A 21,218-nucleotide genomic window follows, 5' to 3' on the forward strand; every position below is an offset into this window, starting at 1 on the left:
TTCCTATAGACCTCTCCTTTCTGGCCGTCTGAGGACTCAGGCAGGTATCACCTGTGTCTTTTTACGCTCAGGTCATATTTTAAAGGTGGTTCTTTACAACCATAAGGGCTAGAGACTTAATTTTTTTTAAATAAAAGATGGAATTCTGGAGCTGAAGGTGATACCCATCTTGATGAGCTACTCCAGGCCAGCCTGATTGGACCTGTTAGGTGTATTTTTGAAGCTTAGTGTTGTACTAGCATGGGCCAAAAAGGGTGTTAAATCATATGGAATCCTATTATTATTATTATTATACTTGACTCTAAAGTGAAGTGCACCTTCCATGGTTGTTGCTGGTATGGGGATGCTGGACTTCAGGAGGGAGGGAGTTTCTGTGAGCAAAGTTCATGATGCCTTCAGTTTCATTCCAGTCTTGTATCAGCTTGATTACAAACGCTGATCTGCCCTTGCTAAAGGAGAGCTTTGTTAGGAAGCTGGTACTGCCATTGCCACACTAGTTTATATGCGGAGTTTGCCAATTTAGTTTAAGGTGTGATTGATTTTAAAACATTTTGATTAAATGATACAAACTACTGCCTGAACACTCTTATTTCAGTGTAGTTTTAGTCAGTTAGGAACAGGTTAAACTAACTTGAAATAAGTGTCATAGAATCATAGGACTGGAAGGGCCTTGAGAGGTCATCTAGTCCAGTCCCCTGCACTCATGGCTGGACACAGTATTATCTAGACCATCCCTGACAGGTGTTTGTCTAACTTGCTCTTAAAAATCTCCAATGATGGAGATTCCACAACCTCCCCAGGCAATTTATTCCAGTGCTTAACCATCTTGACAGTTAGGAATTTTTTCCTAATGTCCAACCTAAACCTCCCTTGCTTCAGTTTAAGCCCATTGCTTCTTATCCTATCCTCAGTGGTTAAGGAGAACAATTCCCCTCCCTCCTTCCTGTAACAACCTTTTACATACTGGAAAATTGTTATCTTGTCCCCTCTGTTTTCTCTTTTCCAGACTAAACAAAATCAATTTTTTCAATCTTCCCTTATATGTCTTGTTTTCTAGACCTTTAATCATTTCTGTCACTCTTCTCTGGACTCTCTCCAGTTTGTCCACATCCTTCCTGAAATGTGATGCCCAGAACTGGACACAATACTTCAGTTGAGGCTTAATCAGTGTAGAGTAGAGCGGAAGAATTACTTCTTGTGTCTTATGTCTTGCTTGCCCACACAGGAGTTTGTACCACTTTCACTAAAACAGTACAAATCTGTGTGTAGACACTATTTTTGGTAACGTTGGGCAGGTTCTCTTTTTACTATGCTCTTTAATTATTATTTCAGCTTGTTTCTTGTTCACCTTATAACACAGTTAAGGCTAGCAGTGTACACTACAAATCTCTTGCCGGGGCTTTTGTTGAAGCCAGGTAAAGTCAGCACTTTCCTATCAAATATCAGTAGAAAAGTGGGGCAGGCATTTTATGTATGAACCACAAGGGGCATAGATTAGAGTGGTTCTGCATATATTTTGATTATCAGGAAGAGCTGATTCTCTATTTCTTTGCGTATTACAATGGATTTCCTATGGTAGCTTATGCATGTTACATAGTTATACCACAGGAATGCTGAGGAGAAATGTTGGTACAGTGCTATGAAGGTGACGGTCAATAAAAATGTTCAGCATTCATAAACAGAACCTCTTCCTGTTTTAACTTACTACTGCATTTTTAAGGGAAGCAGTGGCCTGGTGATTGACTCCTGGTGTATTCTTATCTCTCTCACTAATGTGGTGTTTTTATTTAGATTTATAGAGCAAAAAGAGGCATATATGACCTTTGACAAGTCATTTGAAGTAGGATTTTCAAAAGCATGTACGTGACTTAGGAGCACAAGTCCCATTGAAAGTCAATGGCATTTGTGCACCTAAATTACTCAGATGCTTTTAGAGGTCCCAACCTTAATGCCCAGTTATCAAAGTCAAGCACCTAAATCCCCATTTTAGGCATCTGTGTGGTGACCTAGCTGCCTAAACCAGCATGTAACTACCTAAAATGGGTGATTGTAAGGTGCTTAACCCATATTTGAAAATTGGGCCCCTTACCTCTCATGCTGATTTGCCCTGTTTCTTCAGTGTTGAATTTCTCCTTCCTCAAATCCAGACCCGGTTATACCGCAGACACACAAGTTTGGTTAGTTTATCTTCAGTGGGGACAAGTGTGCATTTTGATTCTTCTAGATCTGTTCGCAATTTCCATTGACCATGAGGCTTGGCCAGCTAAGTTGGGGACCTTGACAGGGTTAGATTCTGGCTTTGCTGGTTCTTCTGAGATCCCAGAAGGTAATTTGCTCTTCTGCCCAGAACACCCTCTGTTGCAGAGTTGCACAGGGTTGCAGAGTTCTGTTCTGTCTATCACTCCTTTCCAGTGTCTATGATGGTCATTGGGGAAGATTGTCACATGGTTGGGGATGTGATTTTAATCTGCATATGGATGACAAAGCTTTGTCTTTTCTCTGAGACCTGGATGGTCTCACCTGATGAAGGTAAGGGCCTGCATTAGAATCATCTGGTATGAACTCAGACCAAATAATGGTCTTATAGATGAGGGATTCTCAAACTTCACTGCACTGCACCCCCCTTCTGACAACAAAAATTACTGTGTGACCCCAGAAGTGGAGACTGAAGCCTAAGACCACCCAAGCCCCACTGCCCCAAGTGGCGGGGCCCGGGCCCAAGCCCAAGCCCCACCACCCTAGGCAGGGGGCCAAAGCTGAAGCTCAAGGCCATCGGCCTCAGGCAGAGGGCCTGTAAAATGAGCCCTGTCACCCAGGACTGAAACCCTCGTGCCCAGTTAGTTTGGCTAGAAAATTGCAACCATTTTAACTCTTGCTAGTGTAGACCTTGCCGCAGTTAGCTAGACCTTTCACTTACAGAGTCGATTACTACATTGTCCTGTACAAAGAGTTAGGCTTAAAGACTGCTCAGACACAAAAGCAGAATCCAGCTGCCTGTTGTTTAGTGGGGGTACCATGTTGCATCTATTCTTCAAAGTTGTACGGGCTGACATTTTGCTTCTGTGTACAATTCAGAGTGCTGCCTTTGGATCTTTAAGGCATAGATTTTAATAGGTATTTAGACAGTGCTGAACTCAGTGTTGCAGTGTCTAAATCTCATTTTCAAAAGGGATTTAGGCACTTAGGAGCCAAAATCCCGTTGGTTGTCAATGTGATTTGGGGTCTTAACTGCCTAAATTCCTTTTGAAAATGAGATTGTCTCTTAAATCCGTTAGATGTTTCATCACTGAGCACAGCAACCCCTGAATATCTTCGTAGAACAGATTTGGTTCTGTTGCTTGAGGTGCTCCCCTGTGTCAGATCAGATAGGGCACTTTCACTTGGTCCACCTAGACCTGAGATTATCCAACTGTTCCACCCTTTGCAGCACTCCTTTCATGAATTACCTCCCTTCTCAGCACCCTAACCCCTTATGGCTTGGGTCTCAAAGTGTTTCCTTTTGTGGCCCATTGGTAAGGGTAGATCACAGTTTGAGAATATCTGCTTTCAGATAGACAAGTAGGGGAGGTAATATATTTTATTGGACCAACTTCTGTTGGTGAGAGAGACAAGCTTTCGAGCTTACACACAGCTCCTCTTCTCTTTGTAGGCTCAAAAGCTTCTCTCTGTCACCAACAGAATTTGGTCCATTAAAAGATATTACCTCAGTCACCTTGTCTCTCTAATATCCTGGGACCAACGTGGTTATAACAATACTGCATGTGCTTTCAAATGGTTATTTAGTATCTGCTGGCTGCCCTAAAAAACTTGTACATTTAGGATGGAATAAAGGTGTTCTCCATGCAGGCCTCTTGGCTCTGGGGCTTGTTCCTCCATTTGATCATCACAACCAGAATTTGTTGACTCTCATGGGACAGCGTAAGGCTCTTTGCTTTCCTCAGACTGTAGCCTGAATAGGAGACTTGAGAAATGAGTCTGCTTTACTGGGGTTGGGAAGATACCTGTGTAGCTGAGACAGTATTGTTGTGGTGTGTTAAAATCAGGGTGGACTGATTTAAATCGGCAAGCAAGAAACCTTGATTTAAATAATTGATTTTGATCTTATTTTGCACTGGTACTTTTTAATTACTTACTTTCTTAAAGGTTCATTCTCATTAGTTGATATAAATATTAAAATCTGTTAGTTTGCAACTAAATGTAGCTTTTGGTTCTTTTTGCTAACCACTAGGATAACTATATCTATACACGTTGAAGCAATTCTGTAGGTCCATGTACACTTAATTTTTACCTTTTTTATTATTAGAAAAGGTTGGATGACTCATTTCTTATTTACTAGATGATTTTGTTTACTCATGTTTTGTGTCAAGCTTGGAATTCAATTACAAATGCACAAAACCAGCATTTTAAAATTGTTTTTTAGTTAAATAAAACAACCCTAAATGTATTAGATGCATAAGAAAAAACTAAGTTTATTAAAGCATATTTTGCATTTAAAAGTGATTTATTAAACAGTGGAAGTATATACTGTAGTTAGTGAGTTGACTGATGGTTTCCCATCACCGTGGGCCAGATATTCAAAGGTATTTTGGTGCCTAAAAGCAGGGAGAGAGTTCTAGTGGGAGTTTCAAAAACGCTTAAACAGGTTAGGTACCTAACTCCTGTTGAAAACAATTGGAATTGAAATCAGTAGAAGTTAGGTGCTTTAGAACATCCTACTAGGCGCCTGTCTGCATCTAGGTGCCTAAGTACCCTTGAAAATCTGGTCTCTTGGTTTTAGAATTAGTAGAGCTGATCTTCTGCTATTTGTTTTTTATTCATATATTTGAAGAGTAAAACAAGCTTTCCTGCTTTTTCAGCTCCCAGTTGGCATCTCAAATTTGAACTAGCTCATATGAATTAAAATAATAATAGTAATAATAATAATCTGTCCACCCGCCAGCTAAACTGAAACCAAAAGTAATTAAGGATAATTCTGCACAGCAAACCGAAAGTACTTTTGGAAAAATGTAAATATTGGCATTTACTCAGTTGTAAAGGCTGACAATAATATAGTACTTGGCATTGTGACGTATTTATAAAACTCAAGTTGACCTCAAAAATTAGCTATTCTCCCCAATTCTATACATAAAGCCGCACCTTTTAACTCATTGAAATTGAAGGAGGGCTTATTGATATAGCTTATTGTCTTTTTATTTATTTAAATGATTTTAATAGTTTACAGTAAATTTAGGCCTTTACCTAGGTTGTTATTTCAAACTGAATTTTAAACAGGTTGATTTTGAAAAAGAAAGATGTCTTTAATTTTAATAAACTAGATTTTTTTAAATCAGTTTTTTCTTTATTATTAACATCTATTTTTATCCATCCCATTTTAAATTATGTAAATACTCCCAGTGAGTGACAGACATACTTTGGAGGCCTTCCATGAATCTAAAAATAATAGAGCTCACTGGATGGATAGAATGTTAGGCCTTGCTGCTATTCCTAAATTTCCAGCTGTGAACAGTAAACTCAGTAACCCTTTATCCTGTGGATGCACATGCTTTCGGAGAACATTTACCTACTGCTTTTAGTCGTAATACCATTTGTATGTATGTGTATTAGACAAAAAAAAAAAAGTGTGGTGTGGGGGAGCAAAGAAGATGGGGCTTCTCTTCCCTTAGCATAATTCTGAAAATGAAACCATCCAAAATCTGTCAATGCCACAGGAAGAGGCAGGATTGAGTATCTGTCTCATATGGGTTTGTCAAATATTCCCCAACTGCTTTATAATCTTGGAAGATGTATCCCATATACCCCATCAGAATCCAGGGTTCAGTGATGTATTTTTCCTGCCTTCTGAAAATATTCCATCGGAGAAGAGGGGTGTGAGTGGGTGTGATATAGGTGCAAGAATACTAAAAGGGAACTGAAATTCAGAGACTTTTTGGTGCAGTTGGTATCCTCTCAGTTGTGTGTAAGGATCACTCAGCACTACCATTCTCCTCATCCCACTCATAAAACCATGCTTATACCAGAAATGACATTCAGGCTAGAAAGGGTTTAATTTATGGAATAAGAAATTCAATCACTAAACACAAACAAAAATTCCCATGGATTGTTTTCTTCTCTTTAAGCTATTCATTCAGCACACTGGTAGAATGGAGACCCTGATTCACAGTGTAAATTTCAGTAGTGAGACTGCTGAGCCACTTTAAAAGAATTTATAATCTGAGGATTGAATGGCTCGTGGTTTGGTAATGGGATAACAGAGATTTTCACTGGACCTCAAATCTCATCCTGGTCAGCAGTGACCAAAACCAGTTACTCTGACTGAATTAATGGTCTCAGACCAATTGTGAAGAAACAGCTGTCTGTGTAAGCCTGGCATGAGGCCAGGGATTGTATTGAGCTGGGATTGAACTCGTGTGCCTCTGCAGATCTGTGTGAGGCATGTTGGCAAGTAACATCATGGGGTGGAGGCATGCGATGTTACCCATAAAACAGGTATAACACAAGATAGTAACAAGGACTTCTCCAGGGCTGTCAATCTAGCATCTATCATGTGATTTAAGGGTGAAGAGGGTAGAGTTTACAAGTAATGTTGGGTGATCTTTAATTTGGGAAGGTGTGCATTTCCCTCAGAAGGGTCCCCATATACTTTTGCATGTCCTAATGGGCTCTTTTGCTGTTGCTGCAGGAGGAGGAAGAACAAGAGGAAGAGGATGATGATGAAGATGATGATGATACAGATGACCTTGATGAACTAGACACTGACCAGCTGCTGGAGGCCGAGCTGGAGGAGGATGAGAACAATGAGAATGCTGGTGAGGATGGAGACAATGATTTCGCTCCCTCTGATGATGAGGAGCTTGGCAACTTGCTGGAAGAGGGGGATGAAGGTGAAGATGAGGATTCTGATGCAGATGAGGAAGTTGAGCTGATCCTTGGCGATAGTAAGTATACTTCTAAACTGGTGGCTACAAGTGGTCCCATCCTCACAAATATGAAAGAGAGAAATTTTCCCTCTGGAAAAATTGATTTCTCTCCTTCCGTCCCTGGATGAAAGGCACTGGTCCCCCCATTCAATCAGCTTTAGGCCTCGCAAAGAGCTTCATTGGTAAATACCAACCATGGTCTGAGAGAATCCCCTTTGTTAGGTCTAGGAAGGAAACTGTTTCCATCTTTATTTTCAGATACACTTGAGAGAATTTAAAAGCAGGTTTTGCAACTTCGTGTGAAGGATTGTTATATGTATGCTCACAAATCCTGCTCTCCAGAGGGACCCAGACCACTATGTAACTTCTCTCCTCTCCTCTCCTCTCCTCTACTTTGTTTATACACTCATGGAAATGGGAAGCCATTTTCTTCCTTGCTGGTTTGAGCCTCTTTCGCCTTCTGCAGTTACTTAGAGAATAACCCAGCATGGCGTTTCTGAGCTTGCTTCTTCATTGCCCGTGACCGTTCCAATGCTAACCTAGCTCTGTGCATAAGGTTGAAGTTGTTCTCCCTCCTGGTTTGGAGAAACAGAGACTTCATTTAAAAGAAAAATAAATAAATAACGGCTTTGGAGTTTGTCTAGCACTTCAATTTTGAAAACGCTTAACAATCAAGAGAGGATGACCTTGTGGTTAAGGTGGCACTGGATTGAGACTCAAGAGATCTGAGTTCTGCTGCCACCTCTTCTACAGATTTCCTGTGTGATCTTAGGTATTCACTTAGTGTCTCTGTGCTGCAGTTCCCCATCTGTCAAATGAGGGTAGTAGCACTGCCCTACCTTACATGGGTGTTGAAGATAAATGATGTTTGAGGTGCTAAAATATTGCAGTGGTGGGGTTGGATGGGAACCGAGATGGAAGCCTGACCTCTTTGGTGGCAGGTTGGAAGGCTTTGAGTGACAGTTCTGTTTCTGAGTTGGTATAGCCTTCTCCACTAAATCCAGAGTCTTTCTCGCTGGCAGACTCATCCATGCTCTTCTTCTGTTTCGTTGTAGTGCAGCCCTCCTCCTCTGTGATCAGACTCATGAATTTGGGAGTAATGCCCCCTCAGGTCTCCAGAGATTTTCTTATATGTATGTCAGTCAGTCCGCAGTTCTCTTGAAGGTGGTAGGTATTTTGTCCAAATAGGACATTTGCATAGCTCTAATTAAAAATGAATTGCACTTTAATAGATACTTAGCGGTACTATTTTGGGAGAGTGGGGTCGAACAGGCCTTTGACAGGTCCCTGAACTGAAACTAAAGGAAATCTTAGTTTAGGAGTCACCGGTGCCAGGAAGAGAAGTGACTAAAACTCAGTCCTGCAGGGCCTTTTCACTACTTTCTGGCCCTTCTGCCAGAGGGGGAGACTGGCATTCTGTGCTGCATCTGCCATACCCCACTTACTTTATTGTTGGAGGAAAGACAAAATCCTGTGGGGCTGCCTCTGGCCTGTCCACTAACTCTGTGTTCCTGCTTCTTCTGATGGGGCCACAGGGCTGCTGTGAGCACTCAGCAGCTGTGCGGGGAAAACCCAGTGGGAATGGTAAGGAAGCCACAAGAATCTGACATCTCTGCACTTTGGCTTGTAAGGACGCAAGGGGAATGGGTATTGAGGAAGGAGTTGAGGACAGGTAGGTAGCAGACACTGGTGGGAAGGAGAGGGGACATTACACAGGAATGGGTGAAAATTTGTGCACTTTGAAAAGGAACTTATTTTAACTTGACTGTCTTTAAAAACCTCTGCATTTGCAAGTAAATTGGCTCTTAGTTCCAGTAAATGGCTGTAATGTGTACATCAGTCTGTGATTGAGTCTTGGTAGAAGGGGAGGCGGCTGCAGCAGAGAATATGTGATCATCTGACATCCAGGCAATGTGAGTACACCTTTCCTGCTCACGACTTTACCTGTTTCATTACTGAGTCACAGAGATCACTAATGGCTCCAAAATCTCAGATGGGCACCTGAAACTACTCAGTCTACAGCACTGAAAAGCACATAGAAAACTCCAGGCTTATATGGGAGAGACAAAGCAAAGGCTTCCATTAGAGAGGCCAGCGGGTAACAGGTTTGACACTCAGGGGCAGTAGTTAATCATCCAACTCCTGATGCTCGAGGGAATTAGATACACCTCACCACTCATTCCTGAGTGGCCTGCGATTTATAGAAGGGGAAGGGGGTGAGTGTAGAGAGGTGAGGGGTGGAGCATTACTAATATGGCAAATGGGCATGTAATATCAAGTTTATTCTGGGGGTTTAGATCTAGATTTGGACTGCTGGTTTGAGGTTGTCAACCCTGCAGTGAAATTGCAGCCTATGAACACTGGGAGTGGGAGTGTGTGTGACCCCTTTCCAGTGGGCACACTGGGGGAAAACAGGCTGGCACTCATCTATGCTCCACCAGAGCACTGCCCATGACTGGTTCCCACCCCATCACATGTCCCTTCATAGCTATCCCCCACCCCATCTCCTTGTTGCCCACTTCATTTCTCAGTGTAGTAGAAAATGGGGAGGAGGTAGAAAAGCAGAGGAAATGGGAGTCCGGGAGTTGCTGATCCCTTCCCTGTGTATGTGGTGGCCTGGACCATGGGCAGGGAGGTAGAGCCACAGCCTGGTGAGGAGGAGCAGCCGCAGCAGTTGGCTGCCTCTCTTCTTGCTCTGGCTCCCCATGCTGGCTCACGTGTTTCTGCAAATACCTGAGTCACGTGCTTTTTGTGCCTCATTTCAGCATCTGCAGTTTTGAATCGTGCCTCACTAGCCATGTCAGCTAAAGTTGGGGTAGGATGGGAAGCAGGTTTGGGAGTAAGGTGCATACAGGCCCTGTACATACATAGCTATTCTGGACATAGTGCTCCTAAGGACAGCTTTGCAGAGAGACAGCACTGTGGGGTGCTCTTGTTCAGAAGCTAGCCAAAGTGGTTTGTTGGGTAATTCCTTTAGGCTTCTTCCCACTGCCATCAGTTACAAGGGCTACGTAAGTCACCAGGCTAAGGGGACATGTCACAGCTTCACCTGGCCCAAGTTTCAAGCCTCTACCAAAGGGGTCATTTATGAGTAGCATCAGCACCTTTTGCACTGAGTGCGCTGACTGCTCAGAAGTTGCTGAGCACGTGTCCTGTGATTTTGGGCTATTTGAGGCTCTACTTTGAACTTGCATAGTGCAGCTAACCCTCCGAGATGGCTGTGAAGTTCCCCTGCATCTTTGGAGTCTCTAGCTAGGAGTGGGACTCTCAGCCATGCTCTGGTCAGGTTGCACTTGTATGGTTAGCTGGGTCCTGTGGCGGCTCCTCTTTTTGGACTCAGCTTTGTCAGGCTAGTGTGGCATGCATCTCATACTTACCTAATCATCATCTTCACCTCTGCCTTCCCTGAGGCTGCAGTCATGTCTTACAAGTTCCCAGCCATGGGGAGACTAGTAAGCCTCAGAGACTTGGATTCTTGTATTCACTGCTTAGAGTCCAATCTTAAGATGCACTGTCTAATGTATAGCACTTCGCCTCTCCTCCTCTGCCCCCCAGCAGTACTGGCCCTCTGATGAGATTCTTACTGGCCACACTGGTATTTCTTGACAACCCTCCCTAAGCTTGGCACAGTTAGTATGCCCATGTACAGTGTGGGGACATAATAATTAAAGAAACAGTGAAAACGGGGAAGGGAGTGACCGTGGTACTCATGTCCCAGGCAGGGAGGGGTTGTCTTTTCAGGAATCACCTGTGAAAACATTTAAAATGTGCAGATGTTCCTCTCAGCCTAATGCATCACTTGGGTTGGAGGAGATCCGCACAAGGCAGCTTGAAGCTTGGCCTTTCTGGACCAGGGAAATTTCTGCACCCACTGGGGTTCTTGCAAAAGCTTGTTTCACTGTCTGAGTCAGGATGTCCTTACGAAAACACTCCTAGGAAATGTGGGGCTATCTCCCCTGGTAATGCCCTGCAGAAAGAAGCTCAGCAGGAGTTCTGATGCAGGCCCTGGGAAGAAGCCTCTTATTGACAGGCTGAACTTGTGTATCTGCAAGAAAAGTGTCCGATTAAAATGGATATTTCTGTCTGTCTTGCTGGTGATTGGCAACTCACAGCAGAATAACTTGCTTTTGAGTGTTGGGCTGAGCTCTGAACTGCTATTCTAACACCTGGAACAGGTGACTGCCAAGCTACTATGTGAGCTGTCTCCAGGCATATGTATTTGCAGATTTAAGGGTTTGTGTTTCGAGAACAGCCAGTGTTTGAATTGAAGAGCCCTACAGGACCCAGTGAAGCGTCATTCTCTCCCTCATGGCAGTTGTAACAGGTCTGTGTGGTCTCAGTTGGGCAGTGTGAGAACAGTTGAAAAGATAAGTGCTTGTAAACATCTTGAAAGGTTCTGTGCTGTCTGGCCAGTGGAGTGATAGCGGTGGTACACCTGAGGCATACGTTGGGTTCTTAAGGACATGGCTGAAGGCTGATCAGCCAAGAAATTCTTTCCTCGTGAGATCAGGATGCCTCTCTCTCATTCAGTTCCCACCTACTAGTAATAACTTTTTTTTGTGCCTCTTTTCCTCTCCATGTTTTCTGGACTCTTCAGATCTGTTGTCCCTCCTCTTTCCCCATGTAACCTAGTTGCTATTTTACAGCAGCACTTTGTGGCTCAGCTCCCAATTGCATTGCCATAGCTCCTGCTCTCCTAGACTTTACAATAGAGGCTGAGACTTGATTGGCCAGTGGGTCACAGCTGAAAGGGCAGCCAAACATTTTGGGCAGGGACACTCTGGAACTTCAGCTTTCCTTCAGCTCCCCTGACTTTTCAGCCCAGCAGCTGCTGTCCCTTGCCCCACCCCATGGCAGAACACGCAGCTGGGTTGACTTGTACTTTCTCTTGAAACTTCTGAGATGTGTGGCAGCTGGTTCTCCTGAAGCAGTCAGAGATCTTGGCCCAGCCTGGCCACAGAAATCAGCAGCACCGGAAAGTTGCTATAAACATTTCCTCTGTATAAATCAGGACCATGGAAATAGCTCCCAGATAATCTTTTTAAGCGAAAGGAAAAGTTGAAAGGAGTCCAGCTGCTTGTGAAGTACTCCATCTGGGCACTGAGTTGTCTGGGCAGTGAGCTTGTGATACTGGCTATTTCAGAATATAAAACATTTCTTTGACTAACTTTTGCCAACCCATTTTTCCTACCTATATTAAAGGTACCTACAAACAGGAAAAAACAGACTTGTGCCTTGAGCTGCTCCCCTCCCCCCCTTTTTTTTTAAGGCCTAAAAGGTTTGTCCCCTTTTTTGAGGCTTTGCTTACCCTGGAAAACTCTCTGGAGAACTCATGAAATGTAAGCGAAATCGTAAAAGACTGGAAGTTGATGGGGGAGTGAGTTTTGGTGATTCTTTAAAACTGCTTTTAACACCTAGTAGCACTCAATGAATACTTAGGCCATCTTGGTTAAAGATTCAGTAACCATGTCACTTCAGCTAGGGCCTGAGAACTCATGGTACGCATCTCTGTCACTTTATACTCTCCAGCAGCACAACTGAGGGAGACTGGACTTTGCTGTTTAAAGTTAAAGCAAGTGGGGGTGGGTGGAACTCTTGGCAAATACTTTCATGTCTTCATTCTGCCTCACAAAGCTAAAAAGGGCAAAAGCCTGGTTTTTAGAAATCCTCTGCAGGTCACCTTTAATGAGTGAAGTGCTTTGTGGGAGGTGCTATAAATGATGGTGTAAGTATAATGAATTACTGACTTTCCTCACTAATGAGGTCCCAGCAGTGCCCTGCCTAGAAAGGCAACAACTGTTCAATAAGAATGTAGCCTTTGGTGTCCAGTTTGCTACATAATTAACTAATAACTTATGCAGAGCCCACACATCAAGGTAGGGTGTCATTTCTTGAAATAATGTGGTTTTGCAACAGTTATCCCACACATCTGTCCTGTCCCAACAACATGAAGTTGTCATTTATATGTTCCCAATAAGTTGTGCAAAAAGCTTTCATATGAGTGAGTAACCTCCTGGTGGAAAGTTCCAGCCCCACTTGTGCAAGGGAGGTCTGTCAACTTACATGAATTATACTGAGCAAAATTCCACCAGTCCCTTTGATCCACTAAAATCCTAGTGCATGCTCACCTTATGCCAGTTGACTTCCTGGCCTGAAATACAATTACAGGCTGTCTCGCTCGCTGCTAATGCTAAGGAGTTCATTGGTCTGTGGTCAGTTTGCTTGAGCAGGTAGTGGTGGTCTCTTGTAACTGACTGATGCAGAACAGGCTCCATTACTTAGCTGGTCTGACAGCTGCATTTTTTCCATATGCACCAAACAAATAACCCATGTGTCCCCTTTCCAGCTGACAGCTCAGATAACTCTGACTTGGAAGACGACATAATCTTGTCTCTGAATGAGTGAGGAGTGACCACCACGCAGGGTGTTGGCGTCAGGAGAAGTTCCCTTCCCAGAAGACAAGAGACCAACTCAGAAGCAATTTCTGAGCACCCCTTGGGACATCCAAGGAACTCCAGCCCATCAGTTGTGTTGGTTTGGGTCAGATCAAGGCGCTTGAATAAACAGACCGGGGTTAGGCCTCTTTCTCTCTGCCTTTTTTTTTTTTTTTTTTAAATGTTTAATTTTAGGCTGAGATGAGACTCTCCTCTCCACGGAAACGTCTGAAGCTATTTCAGAATATATTTTCTTTGTACAAAGTTCTTTCCTAAAGAACAAAAATAGTTTTATATAAAACCAAAAAAAGGAAAAAAAAAAAAGAAAAGAAAAAAAAAAGGCAGGTGTTATAGTAAAAAGGATCTGAACTTTGTATCAATCTAGTATCTTTTACCATGGGTCAGGTTTGGGGGGAGAAAAATTGTTTAAAATTAACAAAAGGGGCATTTTTACTGAGAGTACTAAATGAAATAAGAGGATCATGGTTTCTAAAATGGCCAAGAATTGAGAATTTTTTTTTTAAACAGGTGTTGCCATCTGCTGCTAGCTTGTGTATGTGTCACCTGCCTTTAGGGAAAAGCCCAAGGGGGTAACTGAACCTCCAGCCTGTTTTAAGCAGAGGTTCTTGCTGTGACAGCAGCCAGAGGGGGAGGCTGACACCCGGTATTCATGGAGACAAGGGGCGCTGGGATTGCAGTTTGGGCCCTTTTTTCCCCTTGTGATTCAAGTTTTTTTTAATCTTTTTTTCTCCCTTTCACACCCTCTGTGGAAACTGCAAATTGAAGGCCTTTCTTTAATGTAAAGTGTATTTATTAAAAAAAAATAAAATACAAGTCCTGTCTCTACGTATGGGTGTGAGCTGTACCTGTTTTCCCCCTCAGACCTGCCCAAATAGTATTTGGCAGCACAGTATCTCCCAAAACACCCCAACAAGCAGCCTTCTGTGGGAGAAATGGCTGAGTTGCAACACAAAGAACAAAGTAAATCGGGTGGGAGGAAGGAGCAGTGCTGCAGTTACAAAGAACTGTTCAGTTCTGTGACAGAACTTGTCCTTCACTCACTTCTGGCTGCCCACTGGAGCTCTATGCCTTGGACATCCCTGACAGCTCTTCCAGACTCCTCTTTCTACAAGGTTAGATCCAAACAAATATTTACTGAATAACAGCATACGTGGTCTGCCTTGAAACAAAACTCTTACTGCCTCACTACTGTGATTTAACATATACCTGAACATTTATGTAGTGCCCATAACAGTGTAATAAATGGTTTTGTAGTGGGGTTAACATAAGAGAGGAAGAGATTATTTATGCTGGCTGGATGACAGGTAAGTCAAATAAGGTGCTGCTGTTTATGAGACCGCAAGGGCCCCACCTTAAAAATCACCTAGGTTAGGTGCCTAGGCTTTTGTTACACAGAGCAGAACTAAGTCGTTCACTTTCACATCAAATTCCAGGCCTAGTGCTCAAAAAACATGCCACAACTTGACTGAAAACGTGTCTCTTCTGAAAACTTTTACACCTTTCTTAACTTACCCTGGTGGGTTGCTCTCTTGTCTATTCCTAGAATTCAGAATGCAAAGTTTTCACAAAAAGAATGATGTTGGGTAGAGAGCAGGGAAGCCCAGTGAGTTTCTTCCTCCTCCTCTGTTCAAGCTTCAGGCACAGGGTCAGGCCAGCACTACCCCGAGTAGAATGTTTTTAACCACAACAGGAGATGGCGTTTACTCTCTGCCAACCCTCCCACAGTGGTACTTCCCTCCAACAGTTGCTAATTCACTTTGTCTACTGTAGAGAAATTAACCATTGAAAAAGATTCCTTTACAAAACTGTTTTAAACAGGTTATATGCATGATGTATGCCTACAGAGCCACTTCAGTGGGGGGGCTTTCTGGTCTAACAGCATGAGTAGTATATAATACATTGAGGGCTTTTTGAAATGTCCCACAGGGAGCAGTGCCAGGATATTTACCTGAGGGGCATTGCAATAAGTGGTTTATAGCACAGACATGGCTGAACAGTTTGTGCTCTGTGTCAGCTCTATCCCAGCAACCCAATTCTCCCCTAGAGCAAGACAGCCTATAAATCAGTTCAACCAGGCTCTCTTCCCAGGGAACTGTCCCCAAAAATGGCCACTGAACTGCTGTTAAAACCAGTACAAAATCCTAGTGTAGACAAGGCCGAACCATTTTTACCACGATGCTGGTGTTATGCTTTTCAGCACATTTACTAAAACAGCACCAAAATAGTTCACTGCTGGAGCTATGTCAACACTACAATTCCCACTCCTAGTCTGAGTAGATGGGAATTGTTTTGGTGTCCTTTCCCCAGAGCAGAGCCTGGCTTACATTTTCCTTCCTCTTCCCCAAAAATCTCATCGATCCATGAGGGTCAGGCAAGATTCACATTTTTCAAGACCCATGCTTTTGTGGTCCCATATGTAGCTAAAAGACACTACAGGGCCAGTCTCCTACAGTCAATGAGATATTACGGTCACATGACATTACCACCTGTTGCACCTCCCTAGGCTAGGCTTACCTAGTGTTGCCAGCCTCTTGTTGCATCTTCACTGAGGCCCTACTGGGAAGGATTCTCATAGCTGGAAAAAAATCTCATAGATCTAGCAGCACTCATGTGCTATTGCTTGTCAGTACATTCCCCATGCCATATCTGCTGTGAAGTCTGTGGGGCAAGGACCTTGGCCTTATTTTTCTATATCTAGCACACATTCGATGCTAGACTGATCACAGGCACCTGTTTTTAACAGTGCCTTTAGATGTCTGAATACTCTTGACAGCAGGGGCACAACCATATCCTGGGAATGATGAACGCCATTCATAAACACTCAGCCACATTGAACAGAAACCCATTCAGGAAGCACCAGTACAAGGCTAAAGCTCTAATAATCCAAAGTTCTAATGACTATTTAGTTGGGCCTTGGCATTGCAGAGCTCAAGTAACATTTTTCTGGCTTTGGCCTCAGGGAATCCTCTGGCTCTGGAACCTTCCAACTCAGATAACAAGCAGTCATTGCCACTCCACCAAAGCAGCAGTAGCAGCTAGAATTCACAGCAATAGGCAGTAAAAGATTCAGTTCACAACTGCACTTTCAATACTGAATGTCTTCAATACACAGGATGTTTGTGACAAAAGTTAGTTACTCTCTAACACTGACCATGTGGAATATTTAATAGCAGTTGGTTTAAAAAAAAAATGTAACACTTCAAGGCGCTGATAGCTTACAGAAGGAACCAGCAACACTACAGGACTTGGCCACAACATGGTTAAAAAAACTGAAAGCCCTACTCAATCCAGCTAGCCTCCAACTTTTAGACATGTTGTTGTACTTGTGGGGGGCTTTACTATGGAAACCTCATTATTAAACTCACCAAGTAGCTCTATTTTAATATAACTGCTGTATTACATAAAAATGAATTATTTACATTATTGAAACAAGCAACTAACCATGCACCAACACTGCTGTCCCTAGTTTAAAACTGTGCAGGATAAATGGGCTTTATTAGTGTGAATTAACCTCCCCCTTACATAGCTTCTGCTACCAGTCATACCAGCGTATTAGCTGACAGCAGAGTTATAAAAGGGTCTTTGCCAACTTTCTGCCACTGAGTGTCTGGCTCACACTCACATGTGCAAAGGAGATGTTTGGATCCTCCAGCATTGTTGTTTTACAACAAAAAAAGTCTGGAAATTCAAAGACAAACTGCTAAATTTAGGGTTTGTTGTTTTTTAAATCCTACAAACTCTTCTTGAAGCCTGCTAAAGGCTATCAGCATTATAAAATCATGTAACTGTGTGGTTTTTAAATCAAGTTTGGAATGGTTAACCCCCATCATTAAGATACTGAGAAATCAGAGAGGCTAATATCCTAGCTTCTGTCAGACAACCCCCTCACAGACTAACAGAAGGAACCGGCCCTTCTTCAATTCCAATTTTCATTCCTTGTTTATGCTCTTACTGTGGCAGGACATCCCAAGAACTTAGGAAAATTAACTCTTACTATATAATATGTTTTTAAACAGCCAAAGGTATTTTTTTTCCTCCTTTAGACTCCTGCAAACAATTTCACTTTGGCAAAACTAGGGCAGTTAACCTTGTCCAGATAGTCAAGCTCTGCACTATACAAAAGAGCACCTGCAGTGCAATAAAAACTAAGCTTGTGCCCTTTATTTGTTTATGTATAACAGAGGCCCAAGAGGGTTCTCTCCAAAGAGGAAAGGCAAGGGTTTGTTGTTGTTTTTTTTACCCCCCCCCCCCCAAAATTATCAGGAATGTCAAGACGTGTCTACCAATATTTTGTTGAAGCTTCTTGGTCAGTCCTTGCAACCTTTTACAAGAAGCATTTTTCTCTCAAGTGTTAAATAGCTGTTAAAAAAGATTTAAAACAATAAATAAAAGTCACTTCTATTCTTGATCAGGATTCACTTCCTTGGAACTTCTCTACCTGGGATGCCTCTATTGGAGAAGTAGCAGAAAAGTGTCAAGCCTCAAATTTATAATATACAAAGCAAGCAGGCCAAGAACATGAATTGACATTTCAGTGTCTCTAAAGAAGTCTCCCCCCAATCTTCCAGGGCACCTGGAAAGAGGGAGGGGAACTATAGGTCAGAGAAACTGGAAAGGGAGGAGGCATCATCTTTTAGCTCTTGGGAGGACAGGGAACCAGCCCCTCGTAAGACCATAAAAACCAAGATACTGCACAAGATTAAAAATCCATCAGTGAACAAGGCTTTACTGACAACTTTCCATACAGTTAAAAAATAAAAATACAGAACACAGTGGACAGTGTCACATATTAAAAAACGAATAAAACTGGATCTATTCAAATGGTATTAAAATTAATTAGAAACTAAAAATCTTAACAGTTTTGTTTAAGGTTTTCCACCAAAATGCTCAGCCTTAAAAACAACTGGGTTGTGACACACACAAAGAAAACATGGAATCTGAAGAGACAGTGTGGGCTAGGCAGTGTCTTTGACTATAACTATCACCATATGTTCTTCTTCTAACTTTCCCAATGTCCTTAGTGCTGACTGGAGGTACTGCTGAGAGAATTCACAGGGAGGGAAAGCGTAAAGCATGCCTGTGCTGTCTCTGCACTTCACCCCTCCCACAGGCAGGCTGATCACCCCAGCAGCCTGTTTCTGTTTCAAGTAGGAGACCAGATTCCTGAGAAGCCTTCGTTGCAAGCCAGGCTCCACAACAGGAAAGGTCCCCTCAGCCCCTACTCCTCCTTGGGTGGCTTGGGTAGCCAGTAGCACAGCATAACCATTAGGACTGCCTTGTTTGATACGTCGAGTTACTTCATCCAGCTTGGGCTGGTCAAGTCGAAGTCTTTGAGCAATCTTGAGCTGTGTTAACTTCCCACCAGATGAATGGTCTTTTAGGAGCCCATTGATGACACCTAGGTCTCCCTCCAGGATGTGCATAGACGTGGGGAAACAGCTATTTTTTAACACAAGAAGCCCATTCCAAGCAAGTTGCAGTGTCTGAGCGAATTCTGATAAGTTCTTTACTTTTTTGGTCTCAGATTTTGGCTCCTCGTGAGTTTTTGATTCCGATTCACCAGTTCGATGATTGCGTTCGCTGTCCCTTTTTTTAGGCTGAGGAAGATCAGAAGTTTCACGATGGGGTTTCTCCTCAGATACGTGCCGGTTGTTCTGAAGGGAGTTACTCTGGTCTCGTTCTGTTCCAGACTCTGTAGTGTTGTTCTCTTTGCGAACCCTGTCTGGGCTGCGATCTAAAGCTAACCCACTGGCCTTTGTCCTGCCTCTGTCCTCGTAAGGCGAATGAGCAGTCCTTCCACGGTCACTGGAAAGGCTCCGGCGTTTCCGCCTTTCTTCCCAAGGCTTGGGCACGCTGCGGTCACTGTCACTACCCCAACGTTCTCCGCTGCGGCTACGCACGGATCGGCCGTAGCTCTCCAAGTTATTTCTGCGTTCAGCATTTTTGGCAGGGCTAGCCCAGTCTGCCTCTGCAAAGCTCCTGTCTCTGTCTGAGTACAGGAGATGTGGAGGAGTCCTATCTCTCACCCTTAAGTCTTGCTCTAGGCTTCTGTGCCTGCTATATCCATCAGGTAACAGCTCATAGTGCACTGGGAGTGGTGCAGGCTGGTACTGCTGGGGGTATCTTGTCTCTTCAGCTTTGGCAAAATCCACTCTAAGTCTCCTCTCTGGTCCGCCTAAGGGGAAGCCCCTCATCTGCGCACAGGCAGCCTGGGCAGCATCCAGGCTTTCATATTGAATATAGGCAAAGCTATCCCCCTTCACATAGTCAATAGTTCTGATGCTACCAAAGCGATCAAACTCCCTAGCAAGGGCAGCCAGGGATGTACTTGGTCCAAGGCCGCCTACCCAGAGTCGAGTAGTAGGGTTGGCTTTACCATAGCCAATTTTGATGGGGTTCCTGCCAACAACCCGGCCAGACATGGCGACCTTAGCCCGATGGGCCATGTCCAAGTTCTGGAACTTGAGGAATGCATAGGCCCCACCTTGACCTCGAGCAGGGCGCTTGATCACCACCTCCTCAATGATACCATACTTCTCAAAAGCACGTCTCAGCTCCACCTCTGAAACGTTATGATCTAAGTTCCCAATGAACAGGTTCCGGGTGGCTCTCTGGTCATCCTCTGGCATCAGGTCTTCCTCAGCCACTATGGGGTAGCCATAGGGTCGGCCACGCTCATCATACAGCCCATAGTAATCCAGTGCCCTCTCCCGCTCCCGGGAGAGCCCGAGTGCAGCAGCCTCCAAGGCAAAGGCTGCAGCCGCGGCATGAGCATGTCGGGGCCTTGGCTCCCTCAATAAAGGGCTGGCAACAGGTGAGAGTGACCTCTGCTTATACTGGTAGGTGCTGTGGATGGGTGGCAGATAGCCCAGAGGCTCTGGGGAGGGCACAGGTGGGGGTGTGCGGCTCCTGCGACCCCCACGTAGATACACAGGCTCCACTTTGAGGGGACGATCGTACAGAAGCAGCTGCCGGGCCCGGGCGTGTCTGCGGGCATCACGGGCGTCCCCCGGGTGCCGGAAGTTGACATAAGCGACACGGCCGAGCTCAGGCGTGTGGGAGAGCTTCACACTAATGTCGCCAGCGCCCCCACTCGCAAAGCGCTGGAACTGGCGGAAGAGCCCATCCTCCAGCAGCTGGTCAGGCAGCGCTGCACTCAGCCCACTCACCAGCAACGTCTTGTACTCACAGGAGCCGGGCGGCTCCACCACCAGCCCTGGCGAGCCCCCCAGCGGGGCCAGCAGCAGGGAGGGTGCTGCCCCCGGGGGGGGGCCCGCCAGCAGCAGTGACGGGGCTACTACGGCCCCCGGTAGGGCCTTGGCCTTGGGGGCCCCCAGCGCCCGGGACGACGAGGAGGAGGTGGAGGGGGGAGCGGCCTGGCTGCTGCGGGCGCTGGAGGCCGAGCCGCTCGCCGCCGTGCGGTGGTTGGAGTCGCTGCCTCCGGCCCGCTCGTCACCGCGGTGGCTGCGGGAACTGGAGGCGCCGCTGCCGCCGCCGGGCGGGAGCTTGTCCCGGCTACTGCGGGAGGCGCCCGAGCTCCGGTGCGGGCCCCGCCGGCTGCTGCTTTCCCGTTCTCGCTCCCGGGGCCGCTTGGCGGCGGCGGCTCGGCCTCCCCCCGCCCCGCCCGGACTGGGGTCCCGCTCGCTGCCCCGCTTCATGGCTCCGGACCCGCGGCTCAGGAGGCGCCTCCGGCGGCCGCCGCCATCTTGGACAAAAGGGAACGAAGGCGGCGCCGGAGTCCGGCCGCGGCGCGCGCGGGCCACACGTCATCATTCCGCGCCCCGCCGCATGGTTACGTCAGGGGTAATGGCGAGTTGGGGAGAGGCACCCGTCACATGACAAGGGA

At 45.0% G+C, this 21,218-nt stretch overlaps 2 protein-coding genes across 5 annotated transcripts in view; one reads left to right on the forward strand and one right to left on the reverse strand.

Moving 5' to 3' along the window:
* The window catches only part of DCAF1 (DDB1 and CUL4 associated factor 1), a 116,455-nt gene extending 102,258 nt beyond the window's left edge, over nucleotides 1-14,197 (forward strand). For all 4 annotated transcript variants that reach the window (XM_075073038.1, XM_075073035.1, XM_075073036.1 and 1 more), the window contains 2 exons: nucleotides 6,680-6,935; nucleotides 13,264-14,197. In XM_075073038.1, coding sequence (XP_074929139.1) covers nucleotides 6,680-6,935; nucleotides 13,264-13,322 — 315 coding nt within the window. In that variant the 3' untranslated portion in view covers nucleotides 13,323-14,197. The remainder of the gene's footprint in view (nucleotides 1-6,679; nucleotides 6,936-13,263) is intronic.
* Nucleotides 14,198-18,071: 3,874 nt separating this feature from the next.
* On the reverse strand, nucleotides 18,072-21,103 carry RBM15B (RNA binding motif protein 15B). The gene has a single exon (XM_032805830.2). It carries the CDS (start codon nucleotides 21,028-21,030, stop codon nucleotides 18,328-18,330), a length of 2,703 nt encoding a protein of 900 aa, XP_032661721.1. The 5' UTR covers nucleotides 21,031-21,103; the 3' UTR covers nucleotides 18,072-18,327.
* Between the last annotated feature and the right edge of the window lie 115 nt (nucleotides 21,104-21,218).

This window comes from Chelonoidis abingdonii, chromosome 16 (assembly GCF_003597395.2).
Source record: "Chelonoidis abingdonii isolate Lonesome George chromosome 16, CheloAbing_2.0, whole genome shotgun sequence".
Classification (NCBI taxonomy): domain Eukaryota; kingdom Metazoa; phylum Chordata; order Testudines; family Testudinidae; genus Chelonoidis; species Chelonoidis abingdonii.